Source organism: Aedes aegypti, chromosome 3 (genome assembly GCF_002204515.2).
Source record: "Aedes aegypti strain LVP_AGWG chromosome 3, AaegL5.0 Primary Assembly, whole genome shotgun sequence".
Taxonomy (NCBI): Eukaryota; Metazoa; Arthropoda; class Insecta; order Diptera; family Culicidae; genus Aedes; species Aedes aegypti.
In genome coordinates, this window is record NC_035109.1 from 3,593,630 (window position 1) to 3,613,336 (window position 19,707).

A 19,707-nucleotide genomic window follows, 5' to 3' on the forward strand; every position below is an offset into this window, starting at 1 on the left:
CTAATGAAATATTTATGTCAGACCATAAACATATAGTCTTCGAGTGGGAAGGGGGCCTAATGATTCAAAAGTCGTTTAAAGATCCCAAGAGAACTGATTGGGATACCTACTCAGCTATTCTCCGTTCTGAAGACTATATAATAGAGCCGAATATTCAGACTATTATACAGTTAGAAGCAGCTTCGGATTCTATTAAAAACAAAATTCTAAATGCTTATCAAGAGAGCTGTCCGATCAAAACAGTTAGTTCGAACAGAGATGTTCCATGGTGGAACTTCAACCTTGATAAACTCAGAAAAACTGCTCGGAAGGAATTCAACCGAGCCAAACGCACTTCTGATTGGAGTCTATACCGAAAGGCTCTGACAGAGTATAACAAACAAATGAGACGAGCAAAACGGAAATCATGGGTTCTCATGTGTGAAAGCATTGAGAAAACTCCCGTAGCTGCTCGACTTCATAAAACTCTTTCGAAGGATCACTCCAATGGTTTGGGAAGTCTTCAAAGGACTGACGGTTCACTCACTGTGGAACCTCGTGAAACACTGAGTGAAATGCTAAGAGTTCACTTTCCTGATTCAATCCCACAAACGAGTCTAAATGCTGAAGGTGCCAGACTTGACGTCTCAGTTCCACACGGGTTCCTATCAGGGGACTCAGGAACAAAAAGTGACGCAATAAAGAAGCTTTTACTCGCGATAGGGTTCTTAGGGCAGTGAGATCTTTCGAGCCATTCAAATCTGCTGGCATGGATGGAATCTTCCCAGCGCTTATCCAAAAAGAGGAAGAGACACTGATTCCACACATGGTAGAGATTTTTCTTGCAACTCAAAACATGTGTGGGAATGCATTCTTGCACTGAAATCCCTAGCTGAACGCCAACGAGGTCAACTATATTGGATCCCAGGACATATGGGTCTAGAGGGTAACGAAATTGCCGATCAGCTAGCAAGGAATGGATCAACCAATATGTTCATTGGTCCAGAGCCATTCCTTGGCATTTCAAACTCTGCACTAAACACGGAATTCAACAACTGGTTGTTCGGTCAAATTCAATCAAATTGGAATACAGTTTCCAATGCGAATCAGTCCAAAAGGTTCGTAACAATAAACACGACACAAACACAAAAACTTATAGGTCTCAACAAAAGGGATGTCAGAACATACATCGGTCTAATAACTGGTCACTGCCCAAGCAGATACCACTTATACAAGATCGGTGTCGTCCAAAACACAAATTGCCGTTTCTGTGACGAGACGGACGAAACCTCACAACACCTTCTCTGCTCTTGCAGTGCACACATCCATCGTAGGTTCAAAATATTTGGCAAGCACTACTTACAGCCAGCTGATATTTGGAACGCATCCCCCAGGGAGGTGGGCTTTATTAGGCTGATCACGCCAGATTGGGGGAACTACAACACTGCAACCTAGGACTTCTGCCCATCAATGGCAGATGGTTCAAAGTTCAGTCAAATGCGCAAAGTATTCCGGAGGCACATTTGCTACTGGAAAACATTGTGTACATAGAGTAATAGGGTATATCACAATAGTCCTAACAAATGGACGCAGTGATCCCACACCCGACAGAAGAAGAAACCTAAAGCCCATCAAATATCAGGGCTTCTCAAATTTTCGATTTTTTTACGATTATGCAAGTGAATACACTGAAAGAATACCGGGCGTAATATCACGAGTAATCTACGAAGAAATTCGTAGGAGCGCCTCCTTCAAAAGTCTGCTTGGTCTGCTTGTAATCTTGGTGTATTCCCTGAGTAGTTCATGTGTATTCTTTTTTCGTGCAAGATGATAATAATTGCATAGTTCATCAAATGGACATTACACGGGAAAAAATTCTGTGGTAATAATAACTATTTTAGCTGACTACGCCCATTCTTAAAACTACCATGGAAATTCAGACTAATTTACTATGTTTACGGTACACCCCACCGCATTACTGGTACATATGACAGAACAAAATTACAACAATCTGATTTCGACTACAGACATGGTAAAATCAAGCGCATTTCTGGTCTGCTGAAAATTGCCGGTGCGAGCGCTTAAGTTAACCCCCTAAAATGGTAGTTTTTACCGCACAATTTTTTTGCGTGTAGAAATGGGCTCTTAGACATTATTTCCACATGCAATCATCATATGACGTTGCTAGTAACAGAACGGATCTAGTTCCGTTACACGAACGTTATTTTACCTATACAAAAAAGACTGATGATATATCGTTTTGAGTTTGTTTTATTTTCTTCAAATTAGCATTAATATCGTCAAGTAACATAAAGTTTATTCGAACATTGTTCACGTTTTGGTTTTGTTTTGCTTACTTCTGCGCTTTTGTGTTTATTTCTTCGCCGTTTCTTATGATTCATTTGCTTTTAGTCGAATATGAAGATGAATATCCCTTTCTGACAATTGACTCTCAAACTTATGTATGAAGTAATATGTTATATACTAATTCTATTACATATATTAATTTGAACTAATTTGAATCATATGTAAACTCCTAGCTAAACTGAATATTCTTGCGATCAATGTTGCAGTATTTTGCCATTCGAGAAAAGTATCACCTGGCGTCTTGATAGAGAGAAAGTACGGTTTATTGATGATGCCAGTTGTTGCGCATGATTAATACTGACAACGAAATGAATGATAGTGATATTTATCCGTGTGTAGTACAAACTACTGATGTAATTAGACTAAAGTAAGTAACAACAATGAACCCAATACAACTAAAATCACAAATGAGTACTTGGTAGTAGTACAAGACTTATAATTATCTGCTTGACTGGCTCTTTAGACCGCTTGTAAACCAGTTTGGTTTTTTGTAGTACTAGTAGTAGTCGGATTGTTTCCACTAGGCTTAGAATTTGTGTCTTTGTTATACGATTGTTCTGCTCCTCCTTATATACCTACTTCCTGTGAGATCCTCCGTCGATAACAATTCAAATCTTGGTAAAGTTGGACTAGATCGATATTGTTTCATTTGGTTTTCAGTTCATCATTATTCGAACAAACTAAACTCCTACAAAGTCAGTTGTAATTCCTAAACTATACATTTATTCTTCCTAATTCCTTCCGCTTGACTTTGTATCTCGTTCGACGTTCATGGACTGCATTTAGACAAAGTCGCTTGGATAGTATGCGACATTGGTCAGCGAAAAACAGTGCTCAACTAAACTTAGAACGAATCACATTTATTGAATTATTTTACTCAGTCCTACTCTTCGCTGATAGCGTCCTTTCGAGCCCGATAATTTCGCCAGGATCCGTTGGTGCAAACGCCCGGACCTCGCCACCAATCGTTAATGTCATCGTACCACTTGGGCTTCTGGAAGGACGCTTCGTCATGCAACATGGCGCACAACCGGCACCAGAAATACGTATTGATGAACTCACCCGTACCCTTCCATTTGAAGTAGGAATTGTACAGCTCTTCGTTCCTGTCCAGTATGTGCAGATACTCGGCCAGTTCCTTCGGCGAGGCAAACTCATCCACGTGAATGTAGGACTTTTGCGGGGAACTTGCTTCGTAATCCTCCGGTCGAGCTCCCATCACGATTGGCAAGATGTTACGGTTTAAGGCATTCACAAAGAACTTTTCCGTGATGTAGTCTTTGCAGTTGGAGTTCTCGAACGCCAGATAGAACTTATAGTCCCGGTCAAGAATTTCGAAGCACTTGTCCGCTGTAGTGCGGGAACACTTGTACGTCCCACAGGCACCGTAGATGTCCACCTGGATGTGCTTCTGGAGCTCGTGTGCATACTGGAGCCGTCCATTACGGGCTCCGCAGTTCGACACGAACCAGGCCACCTTACGGGTTTTGTTCAGTGCGTAGTTGCGATCTTGCTCAACCTGACGAATCCGTGGATCGAAGTATTCCCACTTCTCATAGGGAGCTACCACGTCGCTGTCCTTCCTGCAGAATAGAAGAAAAATATGACACGGATTACTGTTGGAACATGAATTAGTCGGTAACGTTCCAGCTAGGCTGTAGCCCTTAACAGTGTTACACTTGGTATGTTTGATGAATTTTTTTATTGTTAAGCTCTACGTTAGTACTCGAACTTGTTCCAAACTGCGATCACACAAACTCAAACCACATTCAACATGATTTTAAATATCCATTAGCTCGCCTACCGGTAAATTGGACCATACACAATAACTCAGTGTTACAATTAGGTACAGCGTGTCATTCTTCTCACTCAACCGTGTAACAACCTTTCCCCTGCAGACCGTCTATGCTACCAAATCGCACGTGTTTTGCCGGCTACAATAATTGCCTTGCTGTAATCTACAATCACCTACCTGTAAGTGGCGGTCCAGTTGAACACATCGGGGAATTTGACGTGCTGCGTGTGGTAGGGGCACTCCAAAAAATACATCATGTAAATCTGGTGCGCCGATCGTGGCACAGCCGGCGGAATGTAGTGGTCTTTGTACAGGATCAAATCTGCGGTGATGGCCTTCTCCCTAGCGGAGGTGATGCTGCACGTGGACACCGGGCATTTGGCATTGTAGAACACCTCTCGCCCAGCTTTCACGTTCCACGGTCCCAGCCCGTTGTACAGCAGGATCGTTTTCAGTTTCCCCTTCCGTTTGATGGCCTCGTAATTCGGCGGGACGAACATCAGCTGATTGGTTATCCGATCGCTACGGGCTGTTTCCGACGGTAGCAATCGGGCGATGCGTTTGTTCGTCTTCCGATTGCGGCGGACCGGTTTTGGGTAGCGAACCCCATTGGAGAAGTACCAGGGCCGTTCGCTGTAGCTGATTCCGTTCATCCCGTGGAGTGACGGGTCATCCGGTTGGATTTGATCGTTCGGTTGATCGCCGTCGCGATCCGATAGGTCCAGTCGGCCGAGCATCTCGGTTGTTCTGGAGGCCTGTTGGTGCAATGTGATTTTTTTGAATTAGTATGGTAAGAGATTATAGTTTTATGTTGTTAAAATTCTAAAATACTTAATTTCAAATATGTTTAGAATTTAAAAGAACACAAGATTGTCACAGTATTCAAAACTCAGATTATGGAATATAGTTCCTAACAACATTTATGTTTTTTTTAATTAGTATCATTCCAAACATTACATTCTTTTCTTATGTCTAGGTGTTCTATGTTATTATACAATACTATCATCCTAATTTGGTAAAACAAATTTAAGATTTTATTAACATTTTGTTAACAACATATTACATTTAATTTGCCGTAGCAGTTCAGCTACGGCTATCACTCATCAAAATTACTTTCACTTTGGGAAAATATAATTTCAAGCTTGCGAGAAAATTACAAACTGAGGGTGGGTTAGGAGCACAATCAGACCCTTCAATGTGCAATGTGGGGTAGTAATTGGGAATGCCATTGACGGTTTGTAATCTTCTAAGAGGTTTTCGAAACCCAACAGGGCGCGTGCACCGGGTTTCGGATAGGAGCAAAGGGAGATCAAAAGCATCTACCGTTTTGATTCATATTACGGACAGCTTCAAATTCCGGACACTCTACTTTGTATGGGAAACATTTCACGCGAAATGTTTCAATTTTTGCTGTTCAAAAGTTCTCAATTTCAAGGCTCGTTTTAGTAAACTTTTTTCATAAATATCTTTGAAAATTTATAATACCCAACTACCTTAGATGTCTCTTTGGTGGTTTAACGATTTCGATTGATGATTTGACTGTTCCATTAATGATTATCATGAGCTGTCCGGAATTCGATTCAAAGTGTGCGGAATATGAGGCAAAAGTGAGGAAGCGTCCGGAATAAGAATCATGAAAAGGCCACACATTTTGATTTATTTAAAATTATTGAAGTTGTGGAAGCGTATTCTTCACCCACCGTTTGAAAGTAAAGGGCTTCCGACGCTCGATAGCGTTAAGGAATCATACAGAATGATTTGTTTTGTATGCTCTATGCTGGGTTATATACAGTATTGGACAAAACATTTGCAACTTTTTCGATTTTCCATACAAAATGACCAACTTTGGTAAAGCTAGATCTCAGTTATTTATCGTCCGATTTGAATGAAATTTTCACAGAACATCAGATATAACTTGAATTTTAACATATATTTTTGAGTGATTTTTCCAATCACGGGTTTATAAATTATAACGGTTTATCTAAAGTGTGATTTTCGACGAAAAATTCAAAACTATTTATCTCAAAATCTGATAGCCCTACACAAAAACTGTCTTCAGCAAACTTGTTCACATCGTTAAAATCTACAACTTTGCTGAAGATACTATGAAGCTATTCCTTCAATATGTTTAGTTATGTCATTTATAAAAAATCGTCAAAAAATTGACTTTATTCAAACCGTTACTGCTTTTGAACTTGTGATTGGAAAAAAATACTCAAAAATATATGTTAAAATTCAAGTTATGTCTGATGTTCTTCCAAAATTTCATTCAAATCGGTCTATAAATAGCTGAGATATAGCTTACCAAAGTTAGTCATTTTGTATGGAAAATCGAAAAAGTTGCAAATGTTTTGTCCAATACTGTATACCTGAATCCTTAAGTGTCCGTAATATGAATCAAAACGGTACTTAAAATAATAGAGCAAAAAGCCATGATTAGGTAATGTTTAAAGATCTTCTATGGTGTTCTAGTGCTATAAAGTTCTTCACTCACTGGGAATTCTGGCCTTGATAATTTCAATAGTGATAAAAACATAAAATAATGCCTAATACTCAATAAGTACAATGTAGCTTCACTTTAGTAATAAATGAAATAAAATCAATTTTCTATACTTGACAAGGTTTTGAAGACAATCAATGAGTGAAAGAACTACCTATTATAAAAGCCACATCAGCTAAGTCTATACATATACAAATGTTAGTCATAGGGTCATGGCGAGCATTCGGTGTGTATGTCTTTGACTGATTCTTATCTAACAGGGGCACTAGAAGACCATGCGGACAATTTCGAAACAAATTATTTTTATACATCGGTTTCACGATCCGAAAGGCTCAGCTATGCTGTAAAATCATTCTTTTGAAGCTACTCATTAGTACTGTTACATTGTTTAATTCTCAAACAAAATTACATAATCAACTCATTACTAATCACTGTCCCTATATTCTCTCTTTCTCACCTTCTTATCTGTTGCATGATTATGATTATTACCAGTGCTGTTTTGGAAAAAATAAAATAATTGTAGCACCCTGGCATGTAAAACATCGCATCAGCAAATATTGGCAACCGATAGTAATTCGAAAAAAGTCACCGGGAAAAACATTTTCCGATTACTTTTTCCACTAGGAGCGCTGATATTAGCAATATTCAAATGTCAAAGTCACGTGAAATTCATGACATTTAACAGCCCTGATCATTACTAATGTAATGCATGAGCATGCACACTAAGAATAATTTCAGAATTGTTAGCAGTACATGGATAACTGGACAGAATGGCTTCGAAAAGGGTGCTTATAAATATGATAATCCTGGTCAGAGAAGTATTATCATCAAGAGTAAGTTACAATTCTTCATTACTAACTTCAGAATCACACAAACAAATGAACTAATAATCAAATATCTTTATATAAATCAGTACTGTCAATTAGTGCACTCAATTAAAATTTTATATCAGCACATGATAAAAACAGATAAAGTTTGTAAAATCGTCATCATCGATAGAATTGCGTTCTTTATAGTAATGTTCATCCATTATCAAAAACTCCTGAAGCATTTATGAAAAACGATTAGCTCATTCTTCTTAACTTGTAAAATTGCCAGTCTACTTCAATAAGCAAATCGAATTTCAAAATATCAAATTAAGTTGCTATCAGCACATATACATTTTGCAACATTAATCGCATTATTGTGTCAAGTCTTATCCATTTCTTTATACCCTTCATCAACAGTGCCGGATTTGGGCTTCGTGGGGGGGCCTGAACGAAACTGAATGTTCGAAAGGTTGTTGCCCAGTGAGAATATATACTATATTCTCATTGGTTGTTGCCTGTACTTTTTGCCGCTGGCGCCAACTGTTAGCGTTTAAGAACGAAATAAACAGTCGTTACCCTATTATGACCGAATCGTTCGCAATCAAGTCCATTTTTATCCAGTTGAAATCAACACTTTATGATTCATCAAATCTTGGATAACTAACTTTTTTCCATTTTGCTGCAGATTTTTTTCATTTAATGAACTTGAACGACAGTCTCTATTGAAGCAATAAACAAATCGATTCACTATTCAATTTAATTGTGTAGATATTTACTGCTCTCCTACCTTTATTCTTAGACAAAATTATCCCATCGCGACTAGATTAAACAATATTTTAAAAATACATAATTTGATTTTCGTCACGTAAATTCTCTTACCTACCTTCAAAACTGCAAAACCATTCATATTGTATATTGCAATAGCAAAATATCTCAAATTTATGCATAAAAACTGAAAAACAAAAATATAAAAAAAACTCCGGATAATCGAGTCTAAAATTCTGGATAATCGAGTCCGACCTCTTCGTACCTGCCACACGATATACACATGCAAAAATGGTCAATCGGCAAAGAAAGCTCTCAGTTAATAACTGTGAAAGTGCTCATAAGAACACTAATCTGAGAAGCAGGCTTTGTCCCAGTTGGGACGTAACGCCAGAAAGAAGAAGAAGAAGGCACTGTACTTTTGACAGTATCTTTCCAGAAAGAAATAAATGACGGGGTTGGTGGTCTGATGGCTACCGCTTCTGCTTCATAAGCAGAAGGTCATCGGTTCAATCCCAGGCCCGTCCCTTTCCTCGTACTTTGTAGTTGTAAATCTCTCACTTGCTTCTATCTTCCATTCTTAATCTATCACACTCAAACTATTCGTTCATAGCAAACGCTAGAACCAGAGACGGACAAGAAACCGTTTCCCTAACGCTTCCATTCTTCCACGCGCATGCCTTTCCGTACGCCTGATTCATAGGCAGTCTGCTAACCACTAAAGCAAACCTCTCTGCTAGCCTTTCCCCCAATCCAAACACTCCCGCATGAACTGGCGTAGATGCAGTGGTATATACGGTCTACGTGGGAGCCAGTATAATGCATCATCAATTCCTCCCCCTTGCCCACATTGGTCTGCATTCTGACGTGGTAGGCACCATTGTCGTCTAAAAATAGAAGATCTCCAGCACTTATACACTGAGGATGCCTGTTAGTCCCAAGCAGTCATTCGGTTGGTTCCTTGTGTAAATGCAGCTGATCTGGCGATACTGGAGTAGCATCCACGGGTGGCCGATCAAGCACCCAGAAAGATATAAAAGTTTCGAGAAGAGTTTTGTAGTTTTATATAGAATGATTTTCATTTTTCATTTCATTTTATCGTGTTGAGTTTACTATTAACTTTAAAATAAAATAATCTTATGTCATATTGTAATTTTCACGAATGATTAGACTTTTATGATGAAATTGAGAAGTGGCCAATAATGTACTGATAGTACATTTTCAAACATCATTCACCTTTCATCCCTTTCATTTTAATCACTACCAGCTGGTTTTGACACGATAACGCGACCAGCTGGAGCATGAGAACAATGACGTTGACTATGAAAATCGGAGGGCCAGCTGGCTTTGTTGTGTACACAAAACTAGCTGGTTTTTCGAGAACAAAGAGAAAATGGTAAACACTGAGCCGGCCGAAGATAACTGTCATGAACATCAGGATAATTACATGGGCGGCGGCGGTCGAAAAGGGGCAGCGAAATCAAAGGCAAAATCTGAGAAAGACAAAATTTAGATCTCTAAAGTCTAAGTCTTAAAAAAATCGCAATAATATCGCTGTAAGAAATCGTATCGTAATAATTCATTGAATTGCGTTTCATTTTTTTTTTTTAATTCTCGGGGCCCCCCTTATCGGGGGCCCGGGGCATTTGCCCCCTCGGCACCTCCCCAAATCCGGGCCTGTTCCTCAACCCTTCCTCTCCTTCCCGACGGTGTTCAAGCGGTCCGCATAGACTATTACGGCCATTTACCTATCCCTGCCCCCGGCTTTGGACTGACTTACGCTCTCATTGCCCTGCATTGCGCTGCAAAATGAAAATGAACGTCATTATAAATCCCCTATCCCAGTGATGCATTTGAAACTGAACGCGAGCCAAAAATGAACAGAACGCGTTCTAATTTTGTACGTGAACGCAGTAAACATTGAACTCTCGTGCAAGTTTCTGACGCTGCTCACGAACTCACTTTAAAATGCACACTGAAGCACAAAACTTAAAAAATACTACTTTGAACTGCACTGAGTTCATATCCCGTACAATGTATGGAACCTTTCATGTTCCTTGACATCTCTAGTAAATATTTCTGCTGTTAAATTTGTTTTAATCTGCCATGAAAACAATTTTCCTTCCGCGTTCATTTTTCTGCTCTTTTGCGTTCAAATTTTTGAACTGCTCAATGTTCAAGCCTACTTGATCTTTCGTTCAAAAATTTGAACTGGAACGCGAACTGAACGCGTTCAAATGCAACACTGCCCTATCCATTTGAATCCATCGATGTTAAACATGTATTAGGGTAAGTGTTCCCTTAGTTGTGGGTGTTCCTATTGTTGCGGTAGTGCCATTTTCACTGGTTTTATTATTTTAGCCACTGAACCGACACTGCCAATCGACGTATTGGTTTGTTGATACACGGAATAGTCGAAAAGAGCGTTCAAATTGCTTTAGAACTGATGAAATATTACTAAAATTGCTAAAACTTTCTTTACTTGTACCAATAGTTGCGGTAAAGTGTTCCTATAGTGGAGGATCCTATAAGAAAACAACGGATACCGCAACTATAGGAACACAAATTAAAAATATACCGCAACTAAAGGAACGGTGTACCAATAGTGGAGGCATTATTTTTCACTGACATCCCGTGGATTACTGCGATGAAATCAATTTTTCTCATTAAGTCAAGGGTCGTTACTTCCCATTACAACATTAGCATGTACATTAATTGCGCTTCTTGAATTTAGGCGGTTAAATGAAGTTCAGTCGTGCTTAGTACCTCCACTATTGGTACATCTACCCTATATAATTCTATATATGTAGTGCACAACCCATAAAATTTGGATGGCGTTGGTCGTTAGTGGTGAGAGGACGTGTTGCTGTATGCTGGAGTCGATTTTGTGAAAAAAAACAAGTGATTTATTATAAAAATGTGCTCATTCATGGATGCAAGATAAAAAGTGATGTTACATATTACTGTACATAAGCGAGAGATTATTGAGCGATTAAAGAAAACGGATTAGAATTTGAAAAAACAAGTGACGCCGCGATTTGTTTGACTACGATGAGGTGAAAAAGAACACATGAGTGTGTTAGTGAAATGAACGAAGAGAAAAGGGGTGCGAAATACATACATACGCATGATATAAGATGCACCAAGTGGGGGCAGAGTGAGTGAGGTGAAAAGTACGAGATTACACGCACTGAGCGAGATGCGCGTTCATTCCATGATGATGATGGCTGTCAATGAAAATACACGCACAGATTAATAATACCAAGTGATGCAACCAAGTGCTTTATGTGCGTGTGTGTAACCATGTTCAATCTCAATGATAACATGCAAGCGGTGTCAAAACTGGTGACCGATTTCAGCGGAGTGCTTTTCTCGGTCGACGCGTGATTTGTGCTAAGCAACCAATAATGTGGTCCAAAACGATGTGCTCCAAAAAGTACCCAACTATAACCAAATACCGGTGAGATCTTTTCATGATGGATTATATCTGATTATATTTCTATTATTGTATGTATTTCGGGTTGGGCTGGGACCAACAGGGCACTCGAATGAAGCGATTTGGACAGTGAGCTTGGGACTGCCTCCTCCCTGTTGTTAACATTTCGTTGATTGAGAGCGGGCTCTTCGACCCCATCTATTGGGAGTATTCTGTCAATCGAGGGCTTGATTTTACAGTTGTTCGTGAAAACTTTCTTCTGGAAGGAGATTCTCTTCCCCTGACGTGGGTTTCGTGCAAGCGTCTCTGCTTGCGGGTCCGCACATCCATTTTTGGCCCTTCATACAGGAGACTGACTGCTCACAAACAACAGTACAATCTTGATCAAATTGCTTTTCAGATTATTCCAGTGCTATAGGCAGATGCCTTGCTACAATAGATGGTAGAACCAAATCATCATCATCGTCATCACAACCCATAAAATGTTTAGCTTCATCGGTTCACTAAAACTCGAGATTTGCTTCTGCAAAGTTTTGATAAAAAATGTTAGAGCGAGACAAAAGATAGGGAGAATAACACGGTCTCCCGTGGTGTTACCTTAAGATCATTTGATAAGCATTCTTGTTTTTCTTAAAAATTAAAACAAATTCACCATTTTTTTCTGAAGTTGTTTAAACTTTTAAATCAAAACAATTGGTCGGTGTCAGACTGAATCAAGTGCTTTTTAGTGCTGCCAGGAATACGTACTCCAACAACTCGAAATAACAAAATATTTGCGTTATTTGCTGTAATCTTATAACTTATCTATTTGATAGAACATCTGTATTGAAACAGCAACGCAAAAATAAGAATTGATGGAGTCGTTGACTTATCTTTACAAGGGCAAAATATTATGTAGTCCGGTCTGTCTGAACGACGACCAATTTTGCAGTGAAAAAATCATTATTCATTTATGTATTTTGGAGAATTTCTTAAACCTGGAATCATTTTCTAAAACCTGGAAATATCAGGGAATTTCATTTCTCTTCATGAGTAGACACCCTGAAATTACTGGAGGAAATGCCAGAATATGCACTAGACTATACTGCCCATACTCGCATAACAGTCCCATTTATATAGGGAATCCCATAGAATATGGGACTGTTATGCGAGCATGGGCAGTATAGTTCATGTTGATTGACATAATACTGGCAACTATTTAAACAGTACATCGCTAAAGAACAACTGATGATAAAACAAAAAGTTTAATAATTATGATGCCGACAAGCATTTAACAGGTGCATTTTTTTAAAGAACAGCCGATAATTTAGAAAGGACAAATCTCTTGTTTGAAATCGTAATACCGGCAAAATGTAATAAATGACAAGTAATGCCGGTGCTTTTTTTCAGGGTTACCTATCCGTCTGAGGTCACTGTCAACTTTAAATTTCGCTCGAGATGATCATATCAGTCTAAATTGTTGACCAAGGATGGAAAAAGTCAACTCTAGCGACAAAAAAAAAACAGTATTTGATCGGTCTGGCAGTGCCGTTGCGCTTACGGACGGAAGCATGATCTGAACAGTTCATTCGGCTGACGCATCGCAAAAATATGAATGATTCGATGTACTGATTACCACAGGACAAAGAGTTTGTCTGACATTGTCTTTTAGAGATTTGAATTCATAACTAGTTTTAAGTGAGGGTTGTATTTTTGCTCCTTATCCATGGATCGCATCACCGACCAAAGGTGACCCCCAGATCTATTTCCTCCCTCACTAATCAACACGCTTCTCGTGGTGATTGTGGATATGCAGAGGTATTCTCGGTCTCTAGAAGCAACAATTCCGTTCCCATCCCAATTGACTGATAATGATATGAGTGTTGCTAAAATGTGCACTTCGAGAGTAAGCAGAAAGCCGCATCCCTTATTCATTTGGATCTAAGTGCAATTTTTAACCGATTTCGATCAATCACGGAGTAGCTAAGGATTAATCTTGAGTACCGTAAAACAGGGTAACTTTGATAATTTCGGAGAATCGGAACATTTCTACAATCTACTATTTCAGGATTTTTATTTTATATTTTTAAGACAAACACCCTGTTCTTCGGTTCAGAAATGGGTATGGACGCGTTCTGCCAACTCGGTCGAGGGAGATTCGTTGTGTGAGCAAGTTACAACATGGACGTTCTAAAGTGCCAGAATAAAGTGTTGTGCTTGTGGGGAGCACTTGAACATGGGATGGAAGATCATTACTTCGCATTCGTGCTTTACTTCTGCTTCTCTAACAAGTTATATACAATAATTGACCCTTAGCTTAACTATCTAAATTAACAGTTGCGAATGCAATAATGATCGTAATGATCTTCTATCTACATCCAAGAACTTCACACATGCAATAAAACTAAATTGTCCAATATTGAAACATTAAGGTTTTCGCTCTTTCGGATTCATTTATTGTTGTTTATCATCAGTTTATCCAGTGATATTTGCTTGAAAAACGATCCCTCCAGACGTTGAAGGAGTCTTTGTACGTATTGCTGAAGAAATGAAGAATGGATGGAATGAAGAATCACTAGAAGAATTCCAGAAGATTTTTCACGAAGGATTTATGAACCTATGGAATAGTCGCGTAGTAATCTCTGGAGCATGAAGAATTTACTTCACAATTCATTGCAATGCGAAAAAAGGTAAAAGTGACTTTTGACCTTTGTTCACCTTTGTTCGCGCTTTAGTACTTTTCAAGCATGTATAAAATAATGTGTACAATCATTTTTTTTTTTTATACAACCGCTGTAAATTATAATTAGAAAGAACAGCCTTTGATTAAAAGAAGGAAAAACACTGTGTTAGCCATTTGAAATAGTAGTAAATGATCAAATCTCGAAAACTTATTCATGTAGACTCAAGTCAAAAAAGTATACAAACTTACTTTATCGATCCTACGTGTTTCGCAGACGAAATTTTATACGTTTCGCTCTCAACCAACTCGATTTTTCACTTTTAGAACGTTTTATTTTCGAATTTACAAAACGACGAAAGTAAGATTTTCAACTTTCGCAACTTAACCACTACTATCGTCGCCCCGCTGTATGGAGAGACAAAGTGACTTAACCACGAATCAAAACAAAACACTATTTTGAGTCGATTTTACACTGGTAGAAAAACGTCGCAAGTAACTGAATAAAACGGCTTATCATTTTGTCATAAAATTCTTGTGTGAAATAATAAGAACTCCATAGTTTTTGAACGCGAGCTCATTGTATGCAAAATTTAAGCAATGTAGGGGCAATGGGGACAATATGAACATACGGGGCAATATGAGCCACCCCGGTTTTGTCCTCAAAAACAGTGTTTTAATGTCTAGTGTCATTATGATCTGCAAAAGGATGCCTGAAATAGCCACCACAATAAAAACCGTAAGAATATTCGTTTGAACACTCAAGATATTTACAAAAATGTACAAATTTGTCTTTCGTCATGAAAAGCTTATAATTTTGGCAGTTTTTAATTAAGCCTATAAGACAATTATATTTATAATTCTGGTAAATTTTACCAATCCATTGAAACTTCTGATCATAATGAACAGTTTGTGAGCGAAATTAGATTTGTTCGTAAACAAAATCATTGAAAAACAATATATTATTTTCAAGATGAAGGGGCGGGGCAAAATGAGCCACCTAGATTTAAGCAAAACAAACGATGTTTGGGACATAAAAATGCATTGCCTAAATATACCAGTTTTTTTTTTTTTTACTGTATAGTCATCTTTATGCACTATTACAAGTGGAACACTAACTCTTCTCTATACTGTTTTAAATAAAAATCATTCGATTGAATGAGGTGGCTCATACTGACCCGTAGGGTGGCTCATAATGCCCCATATGGTTGGTGATCACGTAGAAAAACATGGTTTTCCAAAAAGTTCTTGAAATAATTTTCAAGTTGATGTTAACATTAATTATCAACGTAACATGGAAGTTAACATTTCATAGTAGAAGTACACTTGCATTTAAACCATAATTTTTGCTGTTTTTCTATGCATTCCATGACGTTTTCCTTAGGGAGTTGTGTTTGATCCTTCGACCTTGACGCTTGCTCCTGCGGGGGCCGGCGATGAGGGCAGGATCAAACATGTCGCGCGTCGGTCGAGTGAAAGTGAAAAAGTGGCGTGATCATTTAGTTGTGTTTGATCCTTCGACCTTGACGCTTGCTCCTGCGGGAGCCAGCGATGAGGGCAGGATCAAACATGTCGCGCATCGGTCGAGTAAAGTGAAAAAATGCCGCGTTCGATAAGTTCTTTTTGATCTTTCGACGTTGACGCTTGCTCCTGGGCAGTGCTTCAAGAAAGCCCGAGCAGTCGTCAGTTGTTTTCCCTCTCGGGTCGCGCGCCTATTTTCTCTGTGTATTTTTATATAGCCGAGCAAACGAGTGAAGCTGAAAGTGGATTGTTGCTACTCAAGGATGACGGATCAATTGCTGAGCTCGTTTCATGCTACTATTTCTAATCTATAAAATATGTATGATTGCACCTTTAATCGTTACAACGGTGGGACGTAAATATGATTTTTCAACAAACTATGAAAGGTTCGTCACTGTGAGTGTCGACATAAACTCTGATTCATAAATTATTTACGTCCAATTTTTTTTTCTCAAAACACCTTTTTCCTTTTACTTTTATTTTTGTAATTAAAAAAAAAAATTGAATGGTTCGACACTACGAGTGTAGACTTGCGAAAGGTTCACTTTATTTAACACACTTTGAATGGTTCGTCACCTCAAGTGTCGGCATAATTTTTCTCTACATAGATATTGTTCATACCAAATGAAAATATTATATTTACATATAAGCATATTTATAGCTCACAAATAATTATTTATCATGGTCTAATCGCTTATCAAAGTGAATCCTGTGACCCAACGATCCTCCCCATTAACAAACATCCTTCCCAGTAACCTTTGTGGAGATGCAGAGGCAAACACGGTCTCCTAATAGCAAAGCTTACACACTAACATTCCTTCCCCCAATCCCACCTGACTGCAAGGACGTGGCCGGCGCCGTTATTGACCCTGTATAAATAGAGGCACTGAATTATGCACACTGAAGAAGATTATGGCCAATCCCAGCCGATCTTCTAGTTGATTCTTTGTGCATTTTCACTGACCTCGGTCAATCACGGAATAGCAACCATTGATATGTGTAGTCAGTCTAAGCTAAGCTAAGCTAAGCTAAGCATTCCATGACGTTTTCCTTAGGCGGCCCATATTGCTCCGATCACCCCTACACGTCGAAAAAATGTTAGAAAGGTGATTCATTTTAAAACAGTTTTAGAAGACAGGTGTGATTCTTCTGAATTAATTTTCTCAAAACCGTATGGAAGTTACTGACGTCGATTTGAAAAAGTAATCGAGAAATGATATTTCGGCATTCGGCCTTACAACATTCGACCTAATGGCATTCGGCTTAACGACCTTCACCCCTGAATTGTCTATATCTAGAGAACCGCCATTTGTCAGTTGCTGCAATTTCAGCAAACCTTCAATAGGGCCGGGCCGACCACAATGGTTAATTGGAATTCGAAACGGCAAAACAAAAATGTTGGATTTTATGTTTAGAAGCGTTTTTCTAGACCTCATTATTTTCCTAATGGGACTGTATAGCAAGTATGGGCAGCTAAGTACATATTAAAACATGCATGGTGAGATGAGGAAAGGTGTAGGTTTGAAAACCAATATGGGACAGTTATGCTTTTATGGGCAGTAAGATGAACATATGAATATTGTATTATTGTGAATCCAAAAGTTGTATTTCCTTGAAAATATGGATTTTTTTTCTCAAAAATTGAAGCTACGTGTTACGAAAATTCTGATGACATATTTGCAATCAGCGGATCAAAATCTAATGAATCCAGTGCAAAAAGTAGAAAAGTTTTAATATTATCGTCTAGTTATAATCGAAACAAATACCAACTGAATTTTCAAACGTACGAAAACGACGTACGTGTACGAAAAAACAAAATGAACAAAACCTGATATAATATATAAAAAATATAATAATTTGTTCATACTTACATCATCCTTAACGTGATTGTTGTACTCCACCTGGTACTCATCGCGATTATAAATGGGATGTGTTGATTTGCTATTTAGCTCCCTGTTATTTTGTGTTTTTTTTTCCATTCACCATTCGAAGGGTCAATGAGTCCGATTTGCATTCCGTCCGACAGTTCCAACGTGCGCGAGAACAAAAACAGAGAATGAAAATGTGATTATTATTCCGAAACGCCATGTACTACCGCTATGTCGCTACTAGGTATGTGGGATATTTTCCAATATTATGGGGGGAAGGGTTTGTGCGTAGGATGGGGTGGAGGTTGAGTTTTGGTAAATCGATACCATTCTCACGCAGGGCGGCCACCGTCGTCCCCAAACTGAATTATTAATAATTCTGGAAGCGAATCGGGCAGATTGGTTCATTCCAATTTATTTGCCATTAAATTTGGCTCCCACGACCAGTATCGTTTGTAGGAGTGAAAGCAAAAGGCGCAACAAATCATAAGATTGTACTGTCTCCTTATTCTTAACCCTAAAGTACCCAAGTCAGTGCTGGTAGCGAGGCACTTTTTAGTGGCTTGAATACTATTTTCGACCTGGTCATCAAAAACTCATGGGGCATTCCTTAGACGAGTGGTTGAGTCCGCGACTACAAAGCAAAGCCAAAGGTGTCTGGGTTCGATTCCCGGTCGGCCCAGGCTCTTTTCGTAACGGAAATTTCCTTGACTTCCCTTGACTATCATCGTACCTGCCACATGATATAGAATGCGAAAATGGCGACTTTGGCAAACAATGCTCTCAGTTAATGACTGTGGGAGTGCTCATAAGAACACTAAGTTGAGAAACAGGATCTGTCCCAGTGAGGACATAATGCCAAGAAGAAGAAGAAGAAGAGCTAAAAAGTCACTCAAAAAGTTACTAGAGTCACTATTTTTACAAAGTTGAATTCTAGAGCTATTATCTCCGTGATATGAAGATAAAGCAACTATTTTCAAGTTTTAATAACGTTTGAAAAAATGTGGACAGGTGATATTTGGTTGAAATGGTGTAAAAATGTTCGGTAAAACTGAACATACCGATACTTTCTAAAATCACAGTCTCTAAAGCCGAATATGTACAGTGCTGTTCTGAATAATAGCAGCGCATGTCGATTTTCATACAAAATGCTCAACTTTGACATGCTGTAGTTTTGTTCCCTTTCAAGCAATCGAGTTGAAATTTTTTCCACAGAACTACAAATCTGCCCAATTTTGTAAACACAAAATTTCAAAATTTTCTAAGCCCCTGCCGGAAAGTGAGATAATAGGTGAAATTGTTCGAAAAAATAGCAGTTTTAAAAATTTGAATTTCGGCTTGACATTATAGTTTTAAATTGTATATCACTTACCATTGGAACAATCTCCTCCTACTTATCAAACCTACACCTAAACCGAAAATGTTTAAAATATTTGTAGAAGAAAAGTTTTAAAATGAAAAACTGCTATTTTTTCGAAAAATTTCACCTAGTGTCTCACTTTTCGGCAGGGACTCAGAAAAAACTGAAATTTTGTAGTTACAAAATTGATCATATTTGTAGTTCTGTGGAGAAAATTTCAGCTCCATTGCTTCAAAGGGAACAAAACTACAGCATGTCAAAGTTGAGCATTTTGTATGAAAATCGACATGCGCTGCTATTATTGAGAACAGCACTGTAGGTCAAACCCCTACAAGACATCAAGTTTTTGAGTTATTTTAAAATTAAAAACACCATGATTCCCGGAACACGCCTAAATCTGAGCAACTCATAAGAAAATTCTGCACTATTTTTTTCGTTAATTTTGCTAAATTAATCAGACTTATAATAAACTTGACAACGGAGTCGTTTTTGGCTGTACAATTTAGTATTTTCCATGCTTTTATCATCTTCTTCTGTAATCTTCGGTAGTGTCATCTATAATCATGGAAATCAATGTTTCAAAAATTTGAAAATATACGCATGAACAAAACTAAATTCTACCAGAAACTTTAACTTTGATAAGCTCAT

At 38.4% G+C, this 19,707-nt stretch overlaps 1 protein-coding gene across 1 annotated transcript in view; it reads right to left on the reverse strand.

The window, feature by feature from the left end:
* Window positions 1-2,232: 2,232 nt before the first annotated feature.
* LOC5575371 (glycoprotein 3-alpha-L-fucosyltransferase A) overlaps window positions 2,233-19,707 on the reverse strand; it is a 38,505-nt gene continuing 21,030 nt past the window's right edge. The window contains exons 2-4 of the mRNA XM_001661852.2: window positions 17,703-17,784; window positions 4,319-4,896; window positions 2,233-3,929 (exon numbers count right to left, since the gene is read on the reverse strand). Of these exons, the coding sequence (XP_001661902.2) occupies window positions 3,230-3,929; window positions 4,319-4,896; window positions 17,703-17,784 (1,360 nt within the window). The 3' untranslated portion in view covers window positions 2,233-3,229. The remainder of the gene's footprint in view (window positions 3,930-4,318; window positions 4,897-17,702; window positions 17,785-19,707) is intronic.